This window comes from Martes martes, assembly GCF_963455335.1.
Source record: "Martes martes genome assembly, chromosome: 14".
NCBI classification, from domain to species: Eukaryota; Metazoa; Chordata; class Mammalia; order Carnivora; family Mustelidae; genus Martes; species Martes martes.
In genome coordinates, this window is record NC_137902.1 from 55205592 (window position 1) to 55229493 (window position 23902).

The following is a 23902-nucleotide window of genomic DNA, read 5'->3' on the forward strand; positions in this document are numbered from 1 at the left end:
ACCTCTAAAAAGGAATCTCAGGCTCTGGGGCTTCTGGGACTCGCTTTCCTTGACCTCACATTATATTTGTAAGATTCACCCGTGTTATTCTGTGTAGCTGTGGTTCATCGTCATTTCGATATGACGCTCAATTGCCCACATGCAGCACAGCTCATTTACCTGTTCCTGCCACCATCGGACATCTGGGATGTTGCCAGGTGTTGGCTAATTTGCACGATGTTAGTCTGAATATTTTTACATACAGGCCCCGTGGTACTACTGCAAGGGCCTCCCTGGGTATATGTCAGGGAGAGGAACGGCTGAACGCTCTGTGCCAGTTCAACATGCCAATGTCCAATTTTACAAGATATTGCCAATTTTTCTCCCCCAAGTGTCTGTTCCGGTTTAGACTCCCACCGCCAGTGTATGAGAGTTCCTGCTATCCATCTCCAGCACTAGTACTAGGTGCACTGGCCTTTATTCTGTCAGAAAGGCTACGATGGCTACAGAAGTGAAGACCCAGTTGGCTGAACATCCACTGATGACGTAAGACCCCGCGTGTGCCCCCCGCTGCTGACCAAGGGGGTGGTGGGGGCAGGGCGGGGTGGGAGACAAAGGTGGCCAGGGGGAACCCAGCAGACTAAGGGGCCTCGCCTTCCGCTGCCCTCAGCCAGGTCCCCGTGGGTTCCTGAGCCTGAGTTTAGCGCAGGTCCCAAACCGGGTCCCTCCCTGGAGGGAGAGGACGTGGTGACGGGGGGCAGAAGCACCTAGTACTAGAATTCCTGGGGTTTCTGAGGGGTGACTTCCTCCATCACTTGGGGTAGGGGACACCAGGTAACTGCAAATTTCAGAGAAGGTTTGCTTTATTTCTTTAAGTCCCAGATCCCTTAGAGGCCAATCGAGGACGGCACAGAAAACTCAGGGGCCTGGTCAGCGAAATTCTCAGAGGGTCCCGGGGCAGAGCACCTTGCTTAGCATATCCAGAGTCCGTCTCTTCTCCAGAGGGCCTCCCTTCAGCCGGGGCCAGCGGGAGAAGGGAGCGCAGACAGCGCGCAGGCAGGTGGCCCCCCCAGGCCCCAGGCGGAGAGCACCCCACCTTTGGATCCTTGCCAGACTGACCTTGAGCTCCTCCTCCAGAGGCAGGGCGCGGCATCCTCAGCGGAGGGCAGGGGTGCAGGGCGGAGGACAGACAACCCGAGAAGCTTGTCTCCAGCAAAGCAGAGCAAGAGCTTGACGCTTCCCTGCAGCGTTGCGACTCTGAAGGCTACCCCATCAGCTCTGCGTCTCCTGGGAGGGGGCCCCCTCACCTCCCGGGGAAAAGGACATGCTGGCGCCATCTGGCCTCGGTGCTCCAGCTTTGGCCTCTGGATGCCTGGGCCAAGACTGCCTGGGGGGCACGGGGGCCAGGGGGCTGCCTGTAGCTGGCTTCTCCTGGGCTGCCAACAGTCAGCTTGGGGACAGGCCCTTGCTGTGTCTGTGTATATAAGGTCCCTTTGCTCCTACCCAGGTATTTGGATGAGTAGGTGGGTCTGTGGCTTCTTCCCTGTGGCTTGAGAGAGGGTTTGTGGGAGAAAAGTGAGGTGTCGAGAGATTCCATCTGAATTCTCTCAAATAGATTCAAGCTCCCTGCGAAGGCATCTTAGGAAGACAGGAGGCTCCCCGGGACTGGATTGTACCAGTTGGGAGTGGACCCTGGGGGAGGCCCGGCTTTGGGTGCCAGGGGGGTGGGAGTGAGATCCTGGAAACCTGTTTCAGAGTGTCTCGGGAATAGACTCCAGATAAGCCCCGCGCTCTGAGCCGGGTGTGCACTACCGCCAGGAGGCTCCATTAGCTTCTCCTTAATCTTCTTCAGTCCAAGGGCTGAGCCTGAAAAGAAGTCAGGACACAGGCCGAGGAGCCACGGGGACGGCGGGCTGCAGAAAGAACTGATGATCCCAGGGATTGTGGATTTCCAGCTGATCCAAACGGCACTGAGGACTCCCAGACCCCAAACCCCTGGGGCCTACCGCTTTGGCCGCCTCAGCCACCACTCCTTCTTCTCCCGACACCACCCACACCCACAACGTGTGACCCACATCCAAGGTAGACCTGGGGTGGGTAGGGGCCCAGCTGGAGGTGGTGGGGCTGTCTTAAAAATGGGAAAGGGAGGTGTCAGCCCCCGTTTCCAAGCTGAGACCCAGAAAGGGTGGGGATTTGGTTGGGGTCAGAGAGCTTCTTGGCTACTTGCAAGCACTTGGTCAAGCAAAGGCTTGACCCGGGGGGGCAGGCTTCAAGGCCGAGTGCCTACCCCCAGACCATGTCCCTCATTGCCAATCCTCCCATTTTAGATTCAGGGAAAGGGATGAATGTTCTGCCCCAGAACCACACTCTGTTCTGGAACTCAAGCCAATTAATCCACTTAGCCATCTATGGAGTGTGTACTACAGGTCAGGTACATTTTAGGCGCTGGGGATATGACAGTGAATAAGACGGTCCCTGACCCCATAGAGCTGACTCTGGTGAGAAAGGATAGGAAACAGATAAGGTGTCAGGGTGTAGAAAGCACCAAGGCTCTAGAGGGGAGGAAACCTCATCAGTAGCATGGCCTTTGGGCAAAGAACTAAAGGGATATTGTGGATATTGGGGGAAAAAATGTCCCAGGCAGAGGGAACAGCAAGTGCGAAGGCCCTGAGGCACACATCCTGGCTCTGTTGGAGGGTCAGTAAAGAATCCATTGTGGCTGGAGCAGAATAAGGAAGGGTAAAAAGGAGATGGGCCAGAGAGGTGATGGGGGTCCAGAGCACGTGGGCCTTGGAGGTCACCCACTTAACATTGAGCCATCTCACTGAGTCAATGGGAGCCATGGGAAGGGGCAAAAGCAAAGAAGTGATAGGAGTGATGTGTTGGCCGCTGTCTGGAGGGTGGCATGGACCAAGGAGGTAGCAGTGGAAGACTGAGTGGCCCTGTTCTAGAGACCTACATAGGTGAAGCCAACAGGATTTGCAGACTGGTTAAAAATGAGTGGGAAAGGCAAAGAGGGGTCAAGGATGACTCCCAGGTGCTGGGTCTGATGACTAGAAAACCAGAGTCACATTGGCTGAGGCAAAAAGAGCCCGAAGCAAGGGTCTGAGCCAGGTGGAAGAGGGGTTGGGAATTTGGTGAGGACCTGGGAGATGCAAGACTGCACATGACTTTCAGGCTTGGGGGTGGAAGGGCAGAGTAGGCGGCTGGGCTCAGAGTTCAGGCGAGAGACCTCGATGTGGCCATTCTAGGAGAGACGCCATTGGTGAGAAGGAAGGAGCAGAGGAGGTGAGGAGTAGCCTGCGAGTTAGGAGGGACCAGGAGAATGAGGGGACCCCTGGCCAAAAGGAGAGTGTTTCTGAAAGGACAGAGTTAGCCACCATGCTCAGTCCTACCAGGCTGGTCCTTGAAGCTTCACACTGGACGATAATACGTGGTCAGACTGTAAGGCAGCGGGGTCCTCGTGTGTAAGCTGCTTGCCATCTCCCCCAGGCTGCCTGGCACAGGCTGACAGATGGCAATGAGTTTTCTTCAGGGGGGTCTGGCTAACTCTTACCACTCCCTGTGATTTGAGCCCAGGCCCCTCTGGTGACAGACTGTGGCTTAGTGCCCCACCCCCATGCCTTCCTCTTTAAGCTGTCTCCCTCTGTGTGTTCACACCTGCAGTTCCTTGCTCTGTCCTGGAACATCAGAAGGACCCCAGTTCTAGGGTCCCAGAAAGCCTGTGTTCCTAGCTCACCTCTGCCTGACTCGCTGGGTGAGCCTGAGCACAGCCCATCACTGCCTGTTCTAATGTCCCTGTGGGTAGGGCCCCCATGGCTGTGGAATCTCCCAGCTCCAGCGATCTATGGGCTTTTGTGGTTACTGGAAGAAGCAGGTTCAGTGCTCTCCCTGCCCACCACCTCCCACAGTCTCCTGGGCTTCCTAGGGTCCACCCAGTCTTTCCTTCTCACGGCCTCTCACCCTTCGCAGATCTCACCGGGAAGCCCGTCTGTGTCGTCAGAGACGAGTTCTCTCTGGCCCCCGTGCCTCAAGCCACACTTTTATCCCGCTGTCTGATGGGGATGCCCGGCATCTCTGTCCCCGTCGGAGACCCACAGTCCAATCGGGAGCCCTGGCTTTCCTCTGGTGTGTACTTGGGCAGCAGCCCTTCTCCAGGTGCCTGGGAAGGAAAGAGCTCTTAGGTTGGTGGGGTCCCGTGGGGTACCCCAGATTTTTCCTCATTTCCTCAGGCAGCAGCATCTGCATTCTTCCCCACCCCCTCCCCAGGTCCTCAGAAATGTGGCCCCTACTCAGATTTGAGGTGTTTGAGGAGTAACAACCATCAGAGGACAGGCAGAGGTGGGCCACAGTCACGTGACTGACAGGCAGAGACTGGGATGATACTGGAAATGTTGAGTGGCTTGTATGCTCGGCCGCCGGGCCGTCGGAGCAGACAGCCGGAGATGGAGCCGCAGCTCTCAGGCGGCCATGGCCCTGCCCAGGCCCTTGCCCTTCCCTGCAGGCCAAGGGGAAGCTCACTGGCAGGTGTGGGCAGAGGCCCCAGGGAGGAACCAGGACAGCGGTGCAGAGCAAAGAGGGTTCCGAGGCTCTCTGTCGCCAGCCTGCTCCCAGACCAGCTTCGCCAGGAACAGGTGGATGTCTGAGTGACTGGTACAGCACAGCCACTGGGTCTCGGGGCTGGCCTCAGTGTCCAAAGGAGGCAAAGCTGGATTAACCCGCACACTTCCTGGCACAGGGAGCCGAGCATCTCCAGCATCTCCCAGTGAAGCCACAGGCTAGGGTATCAACGTCAGCCGCCCTCCAGTAGTGACTGCACCAAGGTTGGGGGGGGGGATTCCTCCTCCCTCCCTCAAGGTCACTGCCTCCCCCTTTCCCTGTAGGACATGAGGCTGGGAAGGCTGGGGAGGTGACCAGGCGCTTCCCCCCCGTGCTGGGTACCACAAGGAGGGCGGGGAGGAGGACCCCACGTATCAGCTGGCAATGTCTTCCCAGAGACCTGGAAGAAGGAGTTGAAGGACCTGGCTTCCCGGGTGGCCGTCTTCACTAAGGAGAATGAGCTAAAGAACAAAGAGGTAGGTGTGGATCAAAGGCGCTGTCCGGGAAGAGATCCGAGGGTCCGTCCCTTTGTAACAAAATCCCTTCCAAGGGGGTTCCCACCTCGTGGACAGTAAAGCCCGTGTCCACAAGAGGTGGGGGGCTGTTGGCACAGGGAGGAGGGGGCTACAGAACACCGGCCTGAAGGGGGAGGGTCGCGGCAAGAGCTCAGAGGAGAAGAGAAGGTGGCTAGGTGGAGAAATCCAGGAAGGGTTCGTAACAGAGGGGGGATGTGAAGAAGTGGACAGGGGCGGCATCCCTAGTGGAGGCCTGTAGCACAAGACTGCAGAAGCTGGGAAAGGCAGGACATCCTTAGAGACCGGGCTGACCTACAGGGATATGTGGGCAGCCATGGCGTGGGGGAGAGGGAAAGTGTGAGAAAGGGCCGACTTTGAATGTGGACAAAAAGAGAAGCTTGTTCTTAATTTCTGAACTTACTGTAGTGTTGGATCTCATAAGGAGGGGAGATTCACTGAAGGATTTCAAACAGGATGGGGTAACCTCATGGGTGCCATTTGCTGGTAATTCAGTAAAGACAATTGGAGGCAGCTTGGAGGTAGCTGGAAAGGGACTGAGGGCAGGTCTGGCCCTTGGGATGGACTCTGGCTCCGCCCTTGTCTGGGGCAACAGAGTTCTCATGATTGCTTTGCGGCTAACTCAGTGCAACGCTCACAGCAACTCAGTTAAGCAATCTAGGTCTCACTTTTCTTATCTTGAAAATGGGGAGAAGTATAGGGGTACCTGGGTGGCTCAGTCAGTTGAACGTCCAACTCTTGATCTCAGGGTCCTGGGATGGAGCCCCACATTGGAGCTCTGTGCTCAGCAGGGAGTCTGCTTCTCTCCCTCTTCCTCTGCCCCTCCCCTACTCACATACAGGAGCTCTCTTGATCTCTCTAAAGTAAATAAATAAACAAACAAACAAATAAGCAAATAAAATAGGAAGTATGCCACAGTCTACTGGGTTGCAAGGGTAGGAGGTCCCAGGCCTCATACCCATAGGCCTGGCTCAGGAGGGTTTCTCAGGGCAAAGAAAAGATGCCAAGCTCTGGGGGACAAACTTGGGAGCAGCTGACCTAGGAGTTAAGATAGGCGATGGGGGCCGTGGCCCAGGATACTGCTTTCAAATCTGTGATGGGCTTGGGGGAGGGGAGGGAAGGAGAGTCTCCCTAGGAGGAAGTATGACGACTTCAGAGGACCGCCAGAGGCTCCAGCATTCAAATTCCAGGAGGAAGAACTTTGGCTATAGAGGGGCCTCTGGCTGGGGAGAGGAATCTAGAACAGGGTGGGGCTGGCCTGGTCATCCCCCCCAGTTTGCTGCAATGTGGTGATGCTGGGATTTCAGGAGGGGAGGGGATGCCCTAGAGGTATGACTGGGCCCCTTCTGCCTTCTTCCTTGAGCCTCTCTCTCTCTCTCTCTCTCTTTCTCTCTCTCGATCTCTCTCTCACTGCCTGGAGTCTCTGGCCACTTTGCCCCCAGCAGAAGGAGGAACCTCAGCGGGAGCAGGGGGCAAAGTACTCGGCCGAGACCGGGAGGCTCATCCCCACTTCCACCCGAGCCGTCGGTCGCCGCCACTCCCGCCAGAGCCCCCGGATTTATCCTTCTGGCAAAGATGGAGGAGTTCAGACCATTGTCCTGCGGGATCAGGAGCTGCTGGTGAGGCCCTGGGAACGCTGGGAGCTACAGCCCGATGGAGGCCGGTCTGAGGGCTGAGAACACGGGGGTTGCTGCTCCCAGGCTCCCAGCAATCCCAACTAGGAGCTTACAAACTTCAAAGTGTGCTTTTTAAAGTGTGGTCTCTCGGGGCGCCTGGGTGGCTCCGTCAGTTAAGCGTCCAGCTCTTGATTTGGGCTCGCGTCATGATCTCAGGGTCGTGGCATGGACCCCCAATTTGGGCTCCATAATGGGGTGGAGCCTGCTTGAGATTCTCTCTCTTCCTCTCTCTCTGCCCCTTCCCCCACCTCTCCCTCTTTAAAAAAAGAAAAAAGGCAGCGTGGCCTCTCCTGGGGACACATGTACCTGAGACCGTCAGCCTCAGGAACTCCCGACCTGGGAGTCCAGCCCCTGGATCCAACCCCCTGTTGCATCCAGGTTTCTGTGGGAGGCTCTCCCTCTCTTTGAAGGCCTTCCCTGCTCGGGGCTTTAGCTCCATGATCCACCCAAGGTGAGGGCATGAACGGGTTGTCGAGAAGGGCTGTTCAGGCTGTGGCGCTGGAGGAGTTCAGAAAGGGAGCTGCTGTGGCTGAACGGCTGGAGAGGAAGGTCCTGCCTAGTGTTGTCCCCAAAGCATGTCCCGCTCTGCCTCAGGCTGCAGCCAGCCAGGCCAGTCCCAGCACGGTCTCCCCATACTTGGAGGGGTTTGGTCTCTGCCACAGTGACGCACAGACCCACCCCCCTCCCTGCACAAGTTTCCCGGTCAAGGCCTGAGATGAGTCCTTGCCCCATGCCGGTGGCTTAAGGCTATCTCGCAGTCCCTTTTCAAAAGCATCCATGTTCTCCAGAGAAGGTTACACATGGAGCCAGTCTCTTAACACCCTCCCCGTGACCAGCGCTTTCAAGCCTGTAGTCCTTTGGAGAACTGCACGGGTCCAGTGAAATGGATAGCGCAGACAGGGCCCAGAATCCCCATTCCACAGATGGAGAGGCTAAGGCCCCTCCAGGTGACATTCTGTGGCCCAGGCCCCCAGAGAGGGAGCGGCATAACCCGGACTAGAACAGCATTTTCTCCACCATAGGGCGGCCTCACCTTGCCTGGAATTAGGTTCTCGGGTCCTGTGGGGAGGGGGCCCAGGGCAGGTAAGTTGGATGCGGAGAACGAAGAAGGGCCCAGAGGCAGACCCAGGGTGGGAGTCACTGCAACAGGTGGGTATCTGGGACCGAGGGGGTGCCCTAGGCGGCAGAGGCCTGGGAAGATTCTCAGCCCGGTTCCCACTCTGCTGAGGATGAGGCAGACTTGCTGGGGACTGACAGGCCCCTCCAGGTCCTGGGAAGACCAACTGCCAAGCACTGAGGGGACCCCACTTTCCTAGGACTCCAAGGGTTCCACCTGCTACCACGGGCCCCAACTCCAGCCGGCCGTAGCCACAGCCGCCATCAGCAGCTCCGCCTAGGGAGCCCCCGTAGCCCGTCCGACACAGAGCTGGCTCTCCCCCAGATGACACTTGCCTGGAGAACACAGGGGGAAGAGGGTCGGAAAGTGGCAGTGACGCCTGAGGCTGAGGAAGTGGCTGAGTGTGAAGTGCCCACGCCACTGGGCCAGATGGAGTCCCAGGCCGGGCAGTCTGCAGAACCAGCCAGCCCTGAGCCGCAGCCCGCCCACTCCGATCACCCCACCTCTATGCTAGCGTCTCCAGACCCTGGGAGCTCCAGGGAGGGGAGGCCTGTGGGGTTCCTGAAATCCCCACGCCCAGGACCCAGGGATCCGAGACTCGGTGCGTCTCTGAGCAGCCCTGAGGCCCGCTCTCACTCTGCCTTCCCAGTGAGGGACTCTGGGGCACCATCAGCCCACACGGGGTTCAGGGAGGAGGCGTCCACACACGGGGTTCAGAAGCTTGGTTCTGCTGCACTCTCCCTGCTGGGTGTCCTCAAGACTCTTCCTCCGGGACTAGTGGGACAGAAAGTGCTCTGTAAAGTGCGAGGTCACGGGGCAGGGACCTTGGTGGGGACCAGTGGAGCCAAGCATGTGGCTCTGGGAGCCCACGTTGTGGGAGAGGGGCCTATGCTGCTGGCTGGGATGTGCCTTCCGGACACGCTGACCCGGGGCCTGTCCTCCTGTCCGCAGATCCTGGAGCTCCTTTGTCAGATCCTGCAGACGGACTCCTTGAGCACTATCCAGTTCTGGCTCCTGTATGCTCCTCCGAAGGGTGAGGACATGGCCGGTGCCCAGGGCTTTCTCGGACTGGAGGCTGTTGAGGGCCTTGTTCTCCGGATGTCATTCGGCTTCCACCCAGAGCCATCCCCTGGGCTGCTGCTCCTTTTTGGAGCCCCAGACTAGCCTTTTCCAGCAGGATGGTGCCTCTACTCCCTGCTCCTGCTCCTCTCCCTCAGCAGGATTTCCACCACCCTGCTCTTCAGAGGGGACTTAGGGCTGACCACCGCCCTGGGCACCTGGCAGGGAGAAGTCCAGAGTTGTCTTCAGCAGACACCCACCGCTGTGGGAAACATACACACACAGGCACAACATATGCACAGGGACACATGAGCAGATGCACACTGGGATGGTGGGTGGAAGGTGTATCCAAGTGGGGGGTTGAGGAGTGCTGATGGGAGCTGGAGGGACTCGGGGAGGGGAGGCAGGGGAGGGAAGGAGGCAGGTCCCCAGGGGGCTTTCCAGAGAGAGCCTGGAGGCATGGCGGCTGGGTGGGCCAGAGGGGGCCAAGAACAAGGTATGGGCATGTGATCTTGTGGTGAGAGAAAGGTGGGGAAGGGTTGGGTGTTCTGCACACACATGGGCCAGGACAGAGGAAGGCCCCCCCCCCCCCGCAAAGGGGACCTGGACGCAGAATGTCAGATGGTTAGAGAGAGCTGTCCTGGGCCAGGGTTGGGCAGAAGAACTGGAGGCCCTGCTTCCAGCCTGTCCCTTGTGGGGACAGGACAGGGTGGGTCTTGCCACTGAGGACTGTGCCTCCTGGCTGTGCTTGCAGAGAAAGACCTGGCCCTGGGGCTCCTGCAGACAGCAGTGGCTCAGCTCCTTCCACAGCCCCTAGACTCTCTCCCCGTGGAGAAACTTCTCCATCAGCTCCAGGAAGTCCAAGAACCTTCTCAAGAGAGGCAACAACCACCCTACAGGTGGGCTCCACACCCCTCACCTGCCCCCCTGCTCCCAGAGCTGCTCCCTCACATTCACCCACCTGTCCTCCCAGGGGAGGCTGGGGTGGTCTGAAAAAGGGATCGGGGCGCTTGCCTCAGCCTGGGCTCACTGAGCCTGTGCTGGAGAAGAGGGCCCAGCCCCTCCCCTGGGGACCCCCAGGTCAGCCTGTGCTACAGCCCAGGCTTCCGTGGCTGGCTCTGGGGGATGCCTAGGGACGCCCTGTGTCAGCTGTAGCAAGACAGGGCCAGAGGAGCCACGTGGAGCCCTCCCGCTCTCGGTCTTTGGGAAGACAAGTAGAGAAGGAAAGCTAATAGGCAAGCAGAAGTCCCTTACCAGGGGTGTCACGTGCCTCCCGTGGCCGGAGGACACAGGAAAAGGGGCGATTAGAGAAGTCCTCACAAAACAGGTGTGTAGGGCCAGGTGTCAGCGACGGATCTGGCAGTAATGCGTGCCCACTACGCTGCCTGACCCCGGCAGATGGCTCACATATCTGCAGCCCACACAACCATCTGTGGAGGCAGCGGTACACCCCCATTTTACAAATTGGAAAACTCGGGCTCAGCCACCGCTACATGGAGGCCCAAAGTCACCCAGGCCCAAATCCACCTTGGAGCTGGGATTCAGCCTGGGGCTAGGCTCACTTCCCAGCCCAGCAGCATGCAGATTTGCAGGAGACCTTGTGAAAAATGCAGATTCTGGAACATTCTAACACAGCACGTTGGGGATGAACCAGGGCCTGCGTCATTTTAACGGTCTCCCGGAGTTTTTCCAGCAGAGCTCAGGGAACGCTGCTGGGATTGGTAGGACTGGAAGGAGCCGATGAGAGAGGGTGGGGACAGTCAGGAAGGGAAGGCAGGAATGGGCTCACTCTAGGGAATGCTGAGTTTGAGGGTGGTTGCAGCTTGGGGGCCGGGGCTTGTGCTCATTTAGATTTGAGGGCCTGGGTTCTCGCTCTGGCCCTGCACTGGGTTCTCAGGTGTCTCCCTGGAGCATTTCCCTCCCCGCCCCACCCACCCTGCCACTGTGCCCCAGTGGGCTCCGGCCTCACCTTCCCAGCCTTGTCTTTGTGTCCGTTACAGCCAATCCCCGAAGAAGACAAAGACACCGTCCCTACCCAAAGGCGACAAACCAGGTAAGATCCCAGGCAGCAGGTCATCCTGGGGGCTTCCCGAGGCCCACCCTGGCTGTATGCCTGGGGGGATCCAAGGACCCTGGAGATAAGGCCCTGTCCCAGGAAGCTGCCCGTTCTGTCCATTCATCTCTCCACTCATTCAAGAGACTTCCTTAGCAGCTGTGAGCTAGGCTCTGGGGAAGAGTCCAGACGGGCTCCCGTGGCCACGGGGCTTATGAGGAGGAGGGCAGCCAACATAAACATCTGAGGGGGCCAGGGGCCATAAGGGGAAAAAAAAGGTAAAGTGAGGGACAGTAGGGAGGACTGGCAGGGTCGGGAGAGGGCTCCTTGAGCTGAACAAAAGGTAGGATCCAGCCCGATGTGGGTCTAGGGAGAGCCCAGAAGTAGGGCTCTCATGTGCCGGTATGTGGGTGAAATCACACACAGGCCAGGGTGCCTGGTGTCTTGTGGGTCATGACAGAAGTAAGAAATGAGATGGGGTAGGTAGGTGGGACCGGTGGTCCCACGCAGAGGGTGTGGGGGTGCCCTGGAGCCTTATGAGCAGGGCCTAGGGGGACCCCTGGCTGCCCAGTAAAGAATGGACTGTCGGGGGCCAGGAGGTGGGGGGAGACCAGGGAGGAGGCTGCAGCATCATCTTGGTGCCTTTGGCAAGGGCAGAGAAGATGACAACTACCTGCCATGTATAGTATTCTCCCCCACTAGACTATAAGGGATCCTAAGGGGGCTGGCTATCTGGCTCTCTAGGTATTTTTTGTCTGGATGGAGAAAGGGAGGGGGAGGTGAAGCTCTGAGAAGGGGGTTGGCTCCTTCCAGGTCACCAGCAGAGCCCAGAGCAGAAGCTGGCCTTGACCCACATCTGCCTGGGGTCTTGTGGGGAGAGCAGGTCCACCCAGGTCTGCCGAGCAGCTCCCAGCTAGGGGCCGGGCCCCTCCCTGTCCTCTCCTGATGGATGTCTTCCCTTCTCCCAGAGTATATCGGAAGAGCACAAGTTCTTCGGATGCATTCAAACCAGATAGCAGAAGAGAGAGCCTCACAGCCAAAGGCAGAATGCTGAGTCCGAGTCCCTTTGCCCGCCTTGCTCAGGAGCTGCCCCCGGGTTTGAGGCTGTTCTCAGCCCCACCGTCTCAACAGCAATACCGACTTGCCTATCACATGGAGCCCATTAAAAGGCTACCTTCCCTTTAAGAGGACAATTCCATTCTCCTCTCTGTAGTGGGTCTGTGCCTGGGGGCTGGGTGATTCCAGGAGCTGGGATGGGCTGTTGGAACGGTCCCATTCCCTTGGAGAAAGTCTAAGCGGTAGAATATAGCACTTAGTGTGTAAGTGGTGGTCTATGTTCCTAACGCGTTCTGTGTTCCTAAGAGTTGAAGGGCAGCCCAAGGAAGAAGTTCTGTCCCTTCCGAGCCAAGACACACAGGGTCCCAGGGAGGCTAGAGCAGAGGTCAGGAACCCATGGGCCTCTGGAAAGTAACCATCCATACCAACACTTGAGTTCCTTGCAGTACCATATTCGATTCTCCCAAAAGTTCTGTGCAGCAGACTATGAATAGCATCACTCCCATTTTACAGATGAATACATCGAGGCTCAAACAGTGAATAACTTGTCCAAAGCCACACAGTAAGTGGCAGAGCCAGGCCCGAAATCCAGCATGTCTGGCTGGGGAACCCCCGCTCTCCCCCACCGTGCTCTCCTGCCTTCCAAAGAGCTACCGTCCCAAAGGTGGCTGCAGAATGGTGGTTGGCAAGATCAAGGAGGAAAGAGACCTTCCATAAATGGGACCCATCTGGGGTTTTGCTATCCTTTACCATCTAGAGAAGGTGGCCTTTGATGCTCTGGGAATTCCAGTGTTCCTTGAGATGGCTGCAGATTCTGTGGAAAGCCGGGATGGGGAGACGTGGGAAGAAGCATTGGGGTTCCACAGTGTCCTGGTCACCTGTGGCTCAGAGCTCCTACTTCTACTGAATCAGGTCCCTGGACTGTGGCTCCCTCCTGTGCTGGCAACACAGGTCCAGCTCACAGCAGCTCTGACGGATTCAGTCCCTCTGGGTTTTCTCGAAGACCCCATTTGCACAAAACCTGTGTGTGCAGTCGGCGTCAGCCCAGATCAGGAGCTGGATGGGGATTCATGTGAATCCAGCCAACAGCATCATGTCAATATTAAACCGCCGTGTATTTTTCCCTCCCACCCTCCCACTGAGGATGTTCCCCTGGCGGCAGCATCTAACAGCCACGTGCCTTGTCATCTTGACGGCTGTCCTCCCCTGTATACACCACTGCCCCCAGTTTGCCCCCAGTTTGCCCCCCAAAAGCCCACGTGCATTGTGTTGTTCTTCTTTCTCATTTTTTTTATTGTGGTAAAATCCACGTAACATAAAATTTACCATTTTAACAATGCTTCAAGCGTACAGTTCATACATTGTGCAAACATCGCCACCATCTGTCCACAGAACTCTCTGCATCTTGCAAAACTCCAACTTCATGCCCCAAGCACCTTTCTACTCTCCGTCCCTATGAAGGGGACTGCTCCAGGAACCCCATATCAGTGGAGCCACAAAATATTCATCCTTTTGAGACTGGCTCTGTTCATGGAGTAGGATGTCCTCAAGTCTCGTCCATGTTGTAGGAATTTCCTCTCACATTTAGTATTTTTTTCAGACCCACCAGCCCCTCAAGCCCCATTCCTATAGTCTCCAGCCCCACGTTGGCCTGTCCAGCCCCAACAAGGGGCTGACCTAGAAGTCTGTTCATGGAATGGTCTTTGTGCTCTGCCCCCCACCCCACCCCCACCCGCTTGGTGGTGGCTAGAACAGTCTCTCCCTCCTCCAAAAGGAATGATTTTTAATAATCCACACAGTAAAAAATCCTGGAAGATATCTGCTTCTAGAATAAATCATACTTGTTGGCACAAAAAACAAACAAACAAACAAACATAAAAACTCGGCTCTTCCAGTCATCCTTCTACTTCCCCTTTAATTGCTCAGGAAGTATGGCTGACCCATTAACATTTACAGCTGCAGGTTCTTGTCAGTTTCTTATTCCAAAGGCTGCTGAGCCAGTCCTGCAGATTGATTGATTTCACTTTTGCAACTCCCTGCAAACTGCTTGTGTCACTGCCTGGCCTTTGCACCCATTGTCAGTGCGCTTAAAGACAGGGTGTTCTGAGCCTGGCTTCTTACTCATATATTTTGAGGAGAGATGGCAAACAGATCTTTCTCCACAGCCCTGCCGTCTATCGGGAGGAAGAAAGGCAAAGGGACTGAGCGGACGCATGCACACGTAAGGACAGTGTGGAAAAGAGCCCTGTGATACACACCCATGGGACACTGCCATCGTGCAGACATGGGGACGGTCGAGCTGGGCCTGCACAGATGACCTGACCTCATTCAGCACTCACGATAACCTGTAAGGCAGGTGTCCTCACCCACATCTTACAGGTGGGAAATCCGAGGCTTAGAGGAAAAGTAACATGTTGAAGTTCACACAGCCAATAAACAGTGGATCGAATCCAGGGTTGTTGGGCTTCTCAGTCAGTGCTCCCCTGCCACCTTCCCCGCCGCTCTCCCCACCCCCAGCTTGCTTGTCTCTCATTTCCAGCCACTCACCCCTCTCCCCGCCTCCTGCTTCCTCTTCCCCCAGTCTCTCAGATCAGAGAGCATGTCAGGGTTTCCTCTCACTCACTCTCTGACTCTCTTCAAAGCCCCTCATCAGGGCCCCATCCTCTTCCTAGGTTTTAAGGGAATTATTGCTAAATCCCAGGGAGATAGCCAACTGGGGGCACTTGAAGGTTCCAGACCTGTACACGGGTCAGAGTTGTCACTGGCCTTCTTGGAAATGTGAGTGGCGAAATGTGAGTGGCATCCAGGCTGTCTTCCTCGTCACCTGCCCCAGGCCACCTGTGTCCCCAGATCCTATGTGGGTTGGAGGCCAGACTGGTTCCCGGGCTGTGGCCCCTAAGGGCCCTGCAGTCTCTATGCTTTGCTTAGCAGCGCCCCCTGGTGGCAGTGGCTGGACGCCCATTTGACCTTCATGGCCCCTTCTAGGACACTCTTAAGTTTCTCCTGGCTCCAGGAGAAAGTTTCTCCTGGCTCGAAATTTCTCCCTAACTTCTGCCTGTCTGCCTGAAGCATGAGGACATATTTTTCCTTTCCAATCCTCTCCCAGATGGCTCTGGGTCCTTCTTGGGATCCAATCTCCTTAGGCACTGTGGTAGCCATTGTTTGGGGCTGTCCAGGATGTCCCCCATCCTCCTCCCAGGGTAGGCCTAAACCTAGCTCTATCCAAACCACAGCACCCCATCCCTGGGCACAGTGACTGGTTCCGGGGTAAGATAAGCATGTGACCCAAGCTGAGCCAATCACAGACTTGGACTTGGCCAATCCTTGGATTGAGGTGGAGGGAGGGGAATATTGGCCTTTGTGAAGATGCCATCATTGGTCATCATCATTCCAAGGGGACAAAGCATCGGTCACACCTGCAGCCCCTAATTGTCCCCCATGCCTCCCTATTATATGTGTCCTTAAAATTACTTCTTATAGTTGATTTGTATGCATTTTTAACATAACACTTAGCATCCTACCCATTGCCGAGAGTCCAGTTCCCTACTTATGCATGCACACTGTGCAACCATCACCACATCCACCCACAGAACGCTCAAGTCAGACACAAAGAGGGCAGAGTTGGGCTAGAATCTGTGTCTTCTGCCTCCCAAACCAGTGTTCTGTCCCCTACATCCTCCTGACCATTTAGCAAGACAATCAGCTGAGATGATGCCAGAAGGTCCCTCGAATGTGCTAGGCCCCTGGGAGCATCATTAGGAATGCCAGATTCTTGCCAAGTAGACAGCAAAGTCAAAAAGTTCTGGTAGGGTCGTCCATTTGGATGCTTAAGACTTTTTGAAGTGTTTTGAGAGTAGATGGTATAAACCAAAATTTAGAATATTTGGGCTGTCATCCTATTACACCATGGAAGAGACTAAAACCTTTCCGGATCAACCTATCCCAGTTGCCTTAATTGGGAAATGTACGTCAAGGAAATGTACGTCAAGGGCCTTCAGAATGTGGCTTTGGTACATTTTTCACTCAAATGCATTTCTGGAAACCAGAAGTTTCCTAAGAAAAACCAGGTAAGCCGAAATAGATTTACCTTCCATCATTTTTTATGCTAAAATTTAGAAACAACGTCAATTTACAGTACTAGAGGATATGGTTAAATAAGGGATTATCTAGCCATATGATGGGGTAGGAGGTATCATTGAGAATGAAGACACACCTCGACATATTTCAGGTTGGAAATATGTTCTTCTTCTTCTTCTTCTTCTTCTTCTTCTTCTTCTTCTTCTTCGTCTTTTTTTCTAAAGATTCTATTTATTTATTTGAGAGACAGAGAGATAAGCCAGGGAAGAGGCAGAGGGAGGGAGAAGCAGACTCTCCACTGAGCAGGGAGCTCGATGCGGGACTCGATCCCAAGACCCTGAGATCATGACCTGAGCTGAAGGCAGACACTTAACCACCTGAACCACCTAGGGCCCCAAGATGCCCATCTTCTTTTGTTGCAGGGCCGGAGGGGGAGGGAAGCAAGTTTCCAACGGCATGCATGTGACGCCCAGGTGTGTGCGCGTGTGCAAGTGTGTACATCCGTGCACAGATCTGCATATGTCTAGAAGGATAACTAAACGGTTAACAGAGGCTACTGCTAAGTAGAAAAATGGATTTTCTTTTCTCATTAGGTTTTTAGATTTGTTTTCAATAACAAGCATGTAATTTATTGTGTAAATTTTTTAAAGAAAAAGACTTGAGGTGTAGGCCCTGGGATTACCTAGACAGTAGGAGCTGGGTCCCTGCCTCCCCTTCTCTTCCCCATACCCTCAAACCTGGGCACACCTCTGCCTTCCTCCAAGCCCTCTGGCACCTGAAGTGAGGGAGGGAGAAGGTACTTCTCAGAACAGCCCTTGGGAGTCTCGATCAGATAGTGCAGAACGCCCACCACCTGCGTGTCTCTTGTCCAGGGGCTCAGCCAAGTCCTTTCACTCCCTGGCCTCAAGGGATAAGATCCAGATGCTCTGGGACCAGACCCATGCTTGGGTTCCTGTCCCAGCTCTGAATGCCTTCCTGGGGGCAGGTCCCTTTACTTCTCAATCCACCAGTGTCCACACACAGAAAGTGGGCAAACATAACAATGAAATTATTTCATGAAAGCCCCTTGTGAACTGGCAAACTGCCAGCGTCAGGCCCAAGGACAGTATTAATACACGCAGTAGAAAATAGCATCCCAGGCTCCTGGTCCAGGGCCCTACCCAGCATTTAGTCCCATGTGGCTCTGTGGCCCTCTGTCCCGCTGGCATGGCACTCCAGGGCAGACATCCTTGAACTGTCCCAACTCCCATAGTCTACAGATTTCTGGGGCTCTTGCAGACTGAATCTCGGACCCCCTGCTCTGTCCCTCGTGTTAACCCAGATACAGAATTTGGCTCCTACACAAATTGCAATGAGGAGTCCAATCGTAATGTGTGCAGGGGATCTCTGCGTTTTGCATTCTTATGGTGGCATTCCTACCATGGTCTCCCCATGGCCGTCTCTCCGTCTGCTCTGCAGGAGCCCTTAGAGACCAACCCTTGCTCCGGAACAGAAGCTCCCAGCCTTTGGCAGTCTTAGTACCGGGGGACACTGGCCTTGCATCCGTGACTCCCCAAGTGGCATTACCAAGCCCTCTCCCTAAGAGGCCCCTCCCTCCATCTAATTCTCAGAGACAGACAAAGCAATCCCCCAGTTCCTTTTCCCTAGGATTTGCCGCTGGGCCGGGACCTTGACAGCCCCAGAGGGTGGTCCATCAGAATCCTTACAGGGCTGAGAGCCTCTGTTACTGACCTGTGCCCTTCCTTCCACCTTCTCCATCCCCACAGTGTGACCTCATCCCAGGCCTCGCCTGCCCCTCCCCTCCCCTGCCCCTTCTGGGTGGGCACAGCCACCTCTGCTCACTCAGAGGCCTCCCTGGCCACCCGCAGAGCTCCCGGACGTCCGCAGCCCCGGAGCAGGGCACTCTGCTGGAGTCACTCCTGTCTGCAGCTGTCCTGGGCCCTCGGGAGGGACTGCAGAGAGGTGGGCTCTGGTGAGCCAGACCATTTCCCAGCTGCAGGCAGGCACAGCAAAGTGACAGAGGCTGAACCTGCTGACCCCGAGGGACAGCCACCTCTCTGGTGCTAAGCCCCTCCTCTTGCACCACCCTGAACACAGCCAGGGGCAGAGCTGGGGGACAGCCGGGGCTGCAGCCCCCTTGGAGCAGTTCCACACCTGCTATGTCACTGACCTTGTAATGCCCAGTCTCGCTCTGGCTCCCGGCATCTGCTGCTTTCCCTTCTGGCTCCTTCCTCGTTGCCTGGACTTCCCCCATCTACCCAGCCCCCCTTCTTCCTTGGTGGCCTTCCTCCACTCAGCACATGCTCCGTCATAACCATTCATCAGTGTGGCATAGTTGGAATGGCCCAGAGAGGCCATGTGATTTGCCCAAGTTCACACCGTGGGCTCTGTGTCAGGTTTACGGACAATTGGCATGTGACTTTTTTTTTTCCTGAATTCCTTGGCCAGTTTGTTACTTTTCTAGGGCTGCCATAACTCAAGTCCCACAAGCTGGGTGACTGCAACAACAGGAATTTATGGTCTCCCCGTTCTAGAGCCCAGACGTCTGAGAACGAGGTGTCAGTGGGTGGGTTCCTGCCGAGGGCTGCATGAGACAGTCTCTTCCAGGTGCTCCCCTAGCTTTTGGTGGTTCGATGGCAATCTCTGGCATTCCTTGGCTTAAAGATGCCTCATCTGATCTCTGCCTTCATGTTCACATGGCCTTTCTCTATATGTGTCTCCGTATCCAAATTTCCTCTTTTTATAAGTACCCTAGTAATGAGGATTAGAGGCTCTGGTATGACCTCTCATTACCTAATTACTTCTACAACAAGGCTGTTTCCAAATAAGGACATCTTCTGGGCTACTGAGGTTAGGTGTTCAACGTATGAATGGGGGGACACAATTCAACCCACAACACACGTGTGAGGCCTTTCAGGCCCAGCTCGTCCTCACTCTCGATTCACGACCCGAAGTGCCCTGCACTGGGCCAACATGCATGACTTAGGTGCCTGAATTTTAACTGTCAGAGCCCCACTGGGCTCCTGCCTGGGCCATCTGCTCCCCCACAACGGCTCTGTCCCTGGTGGCCATCCTTCCAGCTTCCTCATAAGACATCCCAATAAACGGAGAGCCCTCACACCTGCCTGCCCAGGCCTGTCCTCTGCTCTGAGCTGCTGCCTTCCAATGTCTCCACTTCAGGGCTCCCAGCACCTCAAACCGAGTATGTCCGCTGGGTAGTGCTCTTCCAGCACAGCCCCTCATTCACCCAAAGGCTCAGCAACCTGGGGGCTCTCCTTGACCCCACAGCCAATCCATCTCCACCATCTGACTCTTGGACCCACTTCCGCTGCAGGTGACCTGGTCCAGGCCAGCAACATTTCTGGGCTGATGGCAGCGTCCTTGCTCCCATCTTCCTCCCTGTTCCCTGCAAAGCCGACTTGAAAATGCAAACCAGATCCCATCGTTTCTTGGCCCCACACTCTGCCCCAGCCATAGGCCCAGCTGTGGCCATCATCCCATTTCTTTGTGAGGACCTCCTCTGGTTCTCTCCCCAATGACGCGCGCGTCTCCTGGATGGTCGTGGAGCCACGGTCCCGCTCCCACCGCAGAGCCCCTGCTCATGCCATTCCCACAGCCTGCGGGGATGCTCTTCTGGAGCTTGCCTGCTGCTCCTTCTTCTTTTTCAAAATTGTACTTATTTATTTGACAGAGAGAGAGATCACAAGTAGGCAGAGACACATGCGGGGGTGGGGGTACGCAGGCTCCCCGCCGAGCAGAGAGCCCGATGCGGGGCTTAATCCCAGGCCCTAAGATCATGACCTGAGCTGAAAGCAGAGGCTTTAGCCCACTGAGCCACCCAGGGGCCCCACCTACTGCTGCTTCTTATGCTCGGGTCTCAGCACAGTCACCGCTCCCTCCAAGAGACCCCTTCTCATCCTCCTCAAGGACAGATGACCCATTTCTTCCTCCTAGCACTTCAACAACCTGTAAGGACCTTCCCAACTTCATTCCTAATGTGTTTGCCATCTGCCTTCCCCATCAAACTATAAACTCCAGGCAGGGAAGGACCCCATCTGTCTTGCCCACCTCTGCGTGGCCCTGGTGCACACAGTAGGTACTCAATATATGCTGATTGAATGAAGACCAGGCTCCTGCCCTCAAGAAGCCCCAGCCCAGGAGGGGACATAGTCAGGCGACACTCATGAGACAGTGAGGAACGTGAAGGCAGGGCCCGTAAAGACAGCTCGGCCTGCACATGGGAGAAGGGCATCGTGAACTCACCTGCGCTTCCCAGGGGAAGCAACATCGGGGCCCAGTCCTGAAAGAGGAGTAAGGGAAAGGTGGGGGAACTACATGAGCCTGGGCCTGTAGCGGGGGGGAACCACCTGAGCACCCCCCCCCCCACCGCCACGACTGTGGTGAGTGCTCCAGGGCTGTGATGAACGTGCGAGCACCTTGCATCAGATGTGTCCAGTCCACGTGAGCCCCTGGGCACAGAAACTGAAAACCAAAACCCAGGAAAGTCTGGTGCCTGAGGTTGGGGATGGAGTTCCTGAGCCCCCACAGGAACGGATTCTCCTCAAGCCTGTCCCCACATGGGTGGTGGGGTTCCTGGATTTCTTTCAGCTTCTTCTCAGCAAATGCTTGGCCGAGGCACAGGGTGAGGCCCCGATGATCTGGATAATCGTTCCATGTGAGTGAGCAGGAGCCCCAAAATGAGAGACATCCCCCTTGGGTGCTGCCCCAAAAACATACTTCCTGTTCTCTGTGGCTGCCTTTCACAGGGGTGCTGAGTTGACAGCCCAGCTGGATGTGGTCACCCACAGCCTTGGATGTGGCCGTGGCAGCGTCGGCCAGCGCTGTGCACCAGGGTCCGCCGCTGTGGGAGGGGGAGACGTCCTTCAGGGCTGAGGGGGAACCCCAGGACCCTTTGGCCCACACCAGGATCTGATGGAAACTCTCCCAGAATGGCCCAATCTGTGCTTCATGCATCCACTCACCATTCCACAAGTATTTACTATGTGCTTACTGAATGCCGGGCTCTGAGCTGCCAGCCGGGTTCTCGGGGCTTCTCGGGTTAGCGTTGAAGACCGATGCATCACACCCAAGATGGATGCCCTCGGTGCTGTAGGAGCAGGCAGAAGGGCCAGCTGAGGCAGCTGTGATGGGGGCTGGAAGAGTTAATATCCAGACCAGGCTTCAAGCAAGAGTAGCCTTTCTGCCCTCACTTTGGCCCACAATACCTTCTATCTTCTTTCCCAGGGAATTCTGGGATGGGAAGAAACACATCTAGCAGAACTTGTTGCCCTCTTCTAATGTGGGGCTCATGCTGAGCTCAGAAAGAAAAGTGCAGGCCCCGGGGGAGAGAAAGAAATGCACACAGGGCGGGCTGGCCTCCTGCAGGCTCAGGAGGGGCCTTGAGGGCTTCATAGAGGAAGAAGCCTGGGAAACGCTAACTGTTCCCAGTCCTGCAAAGCCCGAGCTCATTCAGAGCCCCTCTCAGCTCTACAAGGGGGAGACTGAGGCTCAAAGAAGGTGTTCCAGCAACTAGGCTGTGAGCTGGGATCTGGCCCCTGTGGTGGCTCCAATGACCACACTCTACCTGCCACTAGCAGGGCTCCCTGCAGGGATGGCACTGCGGGGGGCAGGACTGGGGTGGGCAGAGGCTGGCCAGCTCTCCCAGGCTCCTCCTGGCAGCAGCCTGGGACAGACCAGGGGCAGGAAGGAAGGACGGGCCAAATCAGAATCATTTCTGATGAGATAATCAGGTGTGTGTTGGGGGAGGAGAGTGCTGGAGGCCGACACTGCCGAGGAAATCAGTAGACCTCATGGCAGGCTGGTGGACCAAGACTGGGAGGGAGGCAGAGGTCTTGGGGAAGTGGGGCCTCTCTTGGAGAGCTCAGGGGGCCACTTCCTGAAGCCTGGCTTCTTTCCGCCCACAGGGGCAGGACGTGGACCCTCCTACAGGCTGGACCACCTTCTCCCTCGCTCTCCTTCACAGGGAGGGCTTCACTGGTCCCCGACATCATCCTGGCAGTGCTCCACCGTGTGTCTACAAGGCCACAGGGTGCTCCACCGGTCCTGTCTACAAGGCTGCCAGCTCCTCCCCCAGCACGGGGGGCGCACCATGCAGCCTAAGGCCCTCCCTCCCACAGGCCCTGTGACACCGAGTTCCCAGAGTCGCAGAAACATCTATGAACTGGAGACGGAGCCCTGAATTCCCGCCTGGACCTTGCCACCACGAGATTTGGGTTGGGAAGAATCATTTGTTTTCTCTGGGCCTCAGTTTCCCTACTTGTACAAGGAGATCGGACCTGTCTGCACATTCTCCTGCAGCTAATCTTGTATGAACAGAAGGCGTCAAGTGCCCTCTTACAGATCCAGCCAGTGACAGGCTCCTGCAAGGAAGACACTGTCTCCCAGACTGAAACCAGCTCCAAGACCCAGTGGGCGGCCCGCCTCCCCTGGCTTCCAGCTGCCTCTGGGTTTCCAGGGCCTGGCCCCCAGGGAGGGCCTAGTGAGGGGACGAGAGCCCTGTGGGGCCTTCAAGGGAGGCAGAGAACCCGCCATCTCTGGGCACTGCTGTTTATCTACCCTGTAAATAATGCATTCACGAGACAAGAGCCACCCTGAAGGGGTGCACGGCCCGGGGACAGACAGGCTTCTTCAGTGACCGGAGATCACCTCACAAGCCGGGCCGGGCCCCCACGAGGCAGAACTGAATGAGCCCCAAGCCAGTCTCCCCAGCTTTGTCTTGGCATCATTCTTTGGCTTTATTCTTCATCGTCATATTTTTAGGAACAGTAATAACCCCTCACCTGCTAAACATAGTCATAGACGCGGTTTCCTTTGCTCCAAATCAGTCCTGTGAACAGCTCCACACCCCTGTCTCGCAAACGAGGGAGCGGAGGCCGGCAGGGCCGTGAGCGTGGTGGGGCAGGGAGTCCCGGGGTCCTTGTTGCTGCCTTTGCGGGGTCAAGGGGCAGGGAGGAAAAAATAGAAATACAAAAAGAACTTCCCAGCTGGCTGCCGACAGCCTTGGTCGGCCGAGTCAAATATGTTAAAAATGATAAGGAATAATTTTTACTTATAATGTAATAATTCTGTGCCAGATGCAGCACTCAGCACCTTCCATAATGATCATCAATCCGTTAGGTAAGAATTGTGCCCATTTTACAGAGGAGAGGGTCTAGGTCTCAGAGAGGCAAAATGACTTTTCCCAATCTATCCAGGTCGCAAATGGGAGGCTGGGAATCAAACGAATCCATGTCCCATGAGGGGCGGGGAGACGTTTTCCACCAGGGACACAGGGCAGCGTGATCTCAGAGATCTGGGGCGGACAGAGTGTCTCCCGTTGCCTTGGTTATGTGACTTAAACGTTTTTTAAAGATTTTACTTATTTATTTTGAGAGGGTGAAAAAGAAAGAGAGAGTGTATGCAAGCAGAGGGAGGTGCAGAGGAGGAGGGAAAGGGAGGGGGAAGGAATCTCAAGCAGACTCCAAAACCAAGAGTCAGATGCTTAAGGGACTGAGCCACGCAGGTGCCTCGATTTCAATTTTTTTTAACTGCAATTTGATTTGCACACAAGAAAGCCCATTTTAAAGTGTGTGACAATGATGTGCAGCACCAACATCATCAAGAGTGAAAGCATCTCTCTCACTCCCGAAAGTTCCCTTGTACCCTCTCCCAGCCAACCCTCTCTCCCACCACCAGCCCTGGCCATGAGGGATCTGCTTTCTGTCCTTACAGTTTATCAGAATAGCCTATGAGT

General features: G+C 55.8%; 1 protein-coding gene across 3 annotated transcripts; it reads left to right on the forward strand.

Moving 5' to 3' along the window:
- Positions 1–1492: 1492 nt before the first annotated feature.
- TBATA (thymus, brain and testes associated) lies at positions 1493–13411 on the forward strand. Of its 3 annotated transcripts, none has more exons than XM_080823561.1 (8): positions 1493–2061; positions 3952–4107; positions 4975–5054; positions 6532–6730; positions 8856–8937; positions 9718–9862; positions 10964–11016; positions 11985–13411. In XM_080823561.1, exons 1-8 carry the CDS (start codon positions 1908–1910, stop codon positions 12199–12201), a joined length of 1086 nt encoding a protein of 361 aa, XP_080679687.1. In that variant the 5' UTR covers positions 1493–1907; the 3' UTR covers positions 12202–13411. The 3 variants fall into 3 exon arrangements, with proteins under 3 accessions (XP_080679687.1, XP_080679688.1, XP_080679689.1); XM_080823562.1 differs by having other exon boundaries at positions 6557–6730; XM_080823563.1 differs by lacking the exon at positions 3952–4107 and having other exon boundaries at positions 6557–6730.
- The last annotated feature ends 10491 nt before the right edge of the window (positions 13412–23902 follow it).